This window comes from Grampus griseus (assembly GCF_964374135.1).
Source record: "Grampus griseus genome assembly, chromosome: 1".
In the NCBI taxonomy this organism is placed as follows: domain Eukaryota; kingdom Metazoa; phylum Chordata; class Mammalia; order Artiodactyla; family Delphinidae; genus Grampus; species Grampus griseus.
In genome coordinates this window covers 161,102,923-161,107,563 of record NC_139017.1, presented here as the reverse complement: position 1 = coordinate 161,107,563, position 4,641 = coordinate 161,102,923, and the positions used below count along the sequence as shown (strand labels likewise).

General features: G+C 54.8%; 1 protein-coding gene across 1 annotated transcript; it reads left to right on the top strand.

Moving 5' to 3' along the window:
* Positions 1 to 440: 440 nt before the first annotated feature.
* Positions 441 to 1,897, top strand: RAB42 (RAB42, member RAS oncogene family; the record flags this gene model as incomplete). Its single annotated transcript, XM_082674299.1, has 2 exons — positions 441 to 679; positions 1,474 to 1,897. 2 exons carry the CDS (start codon positions 441 to 443, stop codon positions 1,895 to 1,897), a joined length of 663 nt encoding a protein of 220 aa, XP_082530425.1.
* Positions 1,898 to 4,641: the final 2,744 nt, after the last annotated feature.

Genomic DNA, 4,641 nt, shown 5'->3' with positions numbered 1-4,641 from the left:
CAGCAGCAGCAGGGGCCCGACTGGGGGACTAATAGAGAGTGGGGCTGCAGAGAGAAGCCACCCCAACGGATGAATACAGTGGACGCTCTGGTGCTGCTGGTCCCAGGCCAGTGCACGTTTGGTTATCGGTCCTCCCTAGTCCTTCTCCCCACATTATCTAGGTTAATCTCTTCATCCTTGAAGTAAGGGCTATCATCTCCATTTTACAGAGGAGGAAACTGAGGCTCGGAGCAAGGAAGTGACTTGTCCAGGTGTTTCCACCGGGCCCGGTGGTTTCCTCGGGGTCCGGGCCCACCCCCGGTGCTGAAGACGCCCCAGGTTCTCCAGTCCCGGGTCTGGGTGGCTCAGCGGCCGCCCTGAGGCGGGGGCGGGGCCCTGCGACTGGGCGGGGGCGGGACCGCATAGTTGGTGGCTGGGCCCCGGGAGGCCAGACGTCCGACATGGAGGCGGGGGGCTGCCGCTACCAGTTTCGGATCGCGCTGCTGGGGGACGCGGCCGTGGGCAAGACATCGCTGCTGCAGCGCTACATGGCGGGCGCGCCTGGGATCCCGGAACCCGAACCGGAGCTCGAGTCGGTGCCCACGGTGGGCGTCGAGTTCTACAGCCGCACTCTGCAGCTGCGGGCCGGGCCGCGCGTGAAGCTGCAGCTCTGGGACACGGCGGGCCAAGAGCGCTTCAGGTGCGCGGTGGGTGGGAGGTGGGGCGGGGAGGGACGAGAAGGGGCTGGCGTGAGGGGCCTCTGGCTGGGGCGGGGTCAGTACTGGTCCACCTGGGCATGGGGATCCCTCAGAGGGGTCAGCCTCAGTGGCCCAAGTAGAGAGCTGGGGGTCTCTGCCCTGGACCTGGGTCCTTCACTCTTGAGTCCTTCATCCTACACATAACAGCAGGTTGGGACTTCCCTGGCGGTCCAGTAGTTAAGAAACCGCCTTCCAACGCAGGGGGCACGGGTTCGATCCCTGGTGGGGGAACTAAGATCCCTCATGACTCCTGGCGCGGCCAAACAAACCAAAAACACAAAAAACAAACAAACAAAAATAAAGACCTGGCGCCCTCCCCAGAGGGATGTTCGATATTGAAACTTGGAGGCATGAATGACCTGGGTGCTGAGAGAGCCCACAAGAGGTCAGAGAGGGAGGTGTAAAGGAGATGTGAGAGGAAGAGAGATTCGTGTTGGCCATGAAGGATGTGTAGGAGTTTGCCAGGCAGAGAGTGGGGAAAAAAAGGCCTGAGATCAGGAAAACATGAGGCTTCCTCTAGGAATGGAGGAATGGTCAGGAGTGTACGGGAATCAAACTGCTGACTAACTGGGGAGCACACAGTCACTTGGGAGAGACAGATACGGGGAAAGAGAAGCACAGGGCAGTGTGAAATGAGCTTTGGGGGTGTGAGGCAGTCAGTGTACAGAGGGCGTGGTCTTGCGTCGGGTGTCTTGAAGGCATAAGCCCCTCCCAACTTACTCCCTCCCACCGTCAGGTGCATCACCAGGTCCTTTTACCGGAATGTGGTGGGTGTCCTGCTGGTCTTTGATGTGACAAACAGGAAGTCCTTTGAACACATCCAAGACTGGCACCAGGAGGTCATGGCCACTCAGGGCCCCGACAAGGCGATCTTCCTGCTGGTTGGCCACAAGAGTGACCTGCAGAGCACCCGTTGTGTCTCGGCCCAGGAGGCAGAGGAGCTGGCTGCTTCCCTGGGCATGGCCTTCATGGAGACCTCCGCCAAAAATAACTGCAACGTGGACCTGGCCTTCAACACCCTCACTGATGCCATCCAGCAGGCCCTGCAGCAGGGGGACATCAAACTGGAGGAGGACTGGGGGGGTGTCCGGCTCATCCAGAACACCCAAATCCCCAGGCCCCCCAGCAGCACACAGCACCCGGGCCCATGCAAGTGTTGACTCTGGGAGGGAAAGGGTTAAAGCAGTGTGGACCTCATAAGTGGTGGTGAGATGGGGAGTGTTAGTATCTCTCTGGAGGGCATACGGCAGAATCTATCCTGAGGGTTAATATAAACAGTATCCTGGTACAGTCTTGTCTCCTGGATTTGGGGGTCTCAAGAGCTCAGCCCCTTTCTACTAGAAAGATCTAAGAGGCCAGGTGTGCAACTTCCTGTCCTTGAGCCTGTTTCCTCCATGGTCAGAGAAACTCATAGAAGATCCTGCCTCACAGGGGGTTGTGGGCACGAATGAGATGATGAATGGGCTACGCTCAGCCAGAGCCTCCCACACAATGAGACTCGAATGGCAAGAACTGTCATCACTGCTCTTTCCTCCCTTGTCCGGGATGTGGCCATTTCTGGCAGCGTCCCTGGGCTCAGATGCTGAACCACTCAGCATTTGGACGCTGCTGCACAGGCCAGGACAGGTGCAGGGAATTTCAGGCTAAGCCAGCCTTGGAGCCTCCTTAGGTCCTCAGGTTTGGATGAGAAAGTGTGCCCTCAAACCCAGGTTGCTGCCCAGTGCCCCTACTCCAAAGCCAGGGACTGGATCTGGATCTGAGAGGCAGGGATGAATATGAACAGCTCATCTGTTGGGCACACGGTGGACACTGTGATTAGCCACCAACATCTCCCCTCCTCCCCACTGCACCTCCCAGCTGCTGGGAGTGCTGCCTGGTGGTGGAGCTCAGTTTAATCTCTCTGGGAACTGCCCACCCATCCGGAGCAGCCCACAATCCAGCGTCAATCTGTTCTGTCTATTGTGGGGCGGGGGCACTATCCAAAGGCCTGGCCCTCTTGTCTCAACTCTAGACAGCTCTGAAGGAAAAACCCAGCTTCATCACTCTCCCTGGGGTCACTTGAGGCCACTGTTACGACAACATCACAGCTAAATTCTCATGCTCAATCCTTTCTTCCCTTCCTCCCCGCAAGCAAGTATTGACCTCAAGAATCCCCTTGTAAAAGTCTGCACACTGAGTTCCCGCTCAGAATCTGCCTCCTGGGGAACTTAAGCTGCAGCAGAAACTGCTAGGCACAAGATGTCTAGCAGCAATGCAAGAAGGCTTTATGGAAGGAAGGATCTCAGCAGGTGTAGAGGGGGTATCTTGGGGGTGTCATTGTGCCAGCAGGCATGGGCAGGGCATGGGCAGTTGCCACAGCAAAAAGAGCACAACCGGGCTTCCCTGGTGGCGCAGTGGTTGAGAGTCTGCCTGCCGATGCAGGGGACACGGGTTCGTGCCCTGGTCCGGGAGGATCCCACATGCTGCGGAGCGGCTGGGCCCGTGAGCCATGGCCGCTGAGCCTGCACGTCCGGAGCCTGTGCTCCGCAACGGGAAAGGCCACAACAGTGAGAGGCCCGCGTACCGCAAAAAAAAAAAAAAAAAATGCTTTAAAATGAGCATCGGGAATTCCCTGGCGGTCCAGTGGTTAGGACTCTGGGCTTTCACTGCCGCGGGCCCCAGTTCAATCCCTGGTCGGGAAACTAAGATTCTGCAAGCTGCATGTGTGGCCAAAAAATAAATAAATAAAATAAAATGAGCATCTACTCTGATCTGGGCTCTGGGAATACAACAGTGAACATGACAGAAAAGCAGTCCTAGGGTCTAGGGGAAGAGAAAAAACCTGTAAGTGGAACTAAATGATTTCCAGTTGTAAGTGCTATGAAGACCACAGATCTGGAAGATGGGCCTGAGGGTGATGGGGGCCTCCTTTAGAGCAGGTGGTCAAGGAAGGCCTCTCTCAAGAGATGGCCTTTGATCTGAGACCTGGAGGAGGAGGAGGAAGAGCTGAGCTAAGAGTAGAGATCTAGGCAGAAGGAACAGTATCCAGCATTGATTGGGCACTTCTTATAGTAGTATTATTCCATTTTACTGATGTTGAGACTGAGGCCTAGAGAAGTTAAATGAAACCAGTAAGTGAGGGAGGAGCCCTGAGGCAAGGGAGAGCTGGGCTCTTTCTAGGAATTGACTGGAGAGCTGAGTGCTAGAATGAAGTGAAGAAGCAGGAACTGACCCTCAACTTGGTCTGTGTTTTCTCATCTCCCAGAGCTTCCCCGGACAGGAGTACAGGTCTACTAAACTGAAGCTTGTTTGGGAGATGAGCAGCTGGTCCTGAGGATGGTGGGGATTTGGCTGTGAGGTGCTCAAAAAAAAAAAAAAAAAAATCCCCAAGTCCCTGGAGAAAGAAAGAAAAAACTGAGCTTCTCCCCTCTCAGAATCCTGGCCGACTGTGGAAGAACCAGCCTGAAGGCCCTGCCCACCCAGGGCAAGGTCCACCAACAAGGACGAGATGTTGCCCGTTGTTTCCAACTGCCTCCCTTGAGGAATGTTCAGCAGACTGTAGTCACACATCTCTCTCAGCCTCAGTTTCCCATCTATAAAATGGGGATAATAATAGTTTATGTCTCACAGGGTTGTTGTGAAGATTAATGTATTATGTGAATTCCTACAATATGTATGGGCTCACACGCTGTGACCTATTTCTATTGCTTATTATATTATTATTACTATTACTATTATTTCTATGACTTATTATTAACCGTGAAGCAACCTTGTAAGGTCAGGCTGATCTTGTACATTTCAAAGACAGGAACCTAAAGTCCAGGAGGGGAAACTGATGTGGCTCAGTCAGTAAACCCCAGGCCAGCTCAGTGTTCCAACAGCCTTGTCCACCACCTCAGGCCAGGCCCAGAAGGTCCTACCTTAT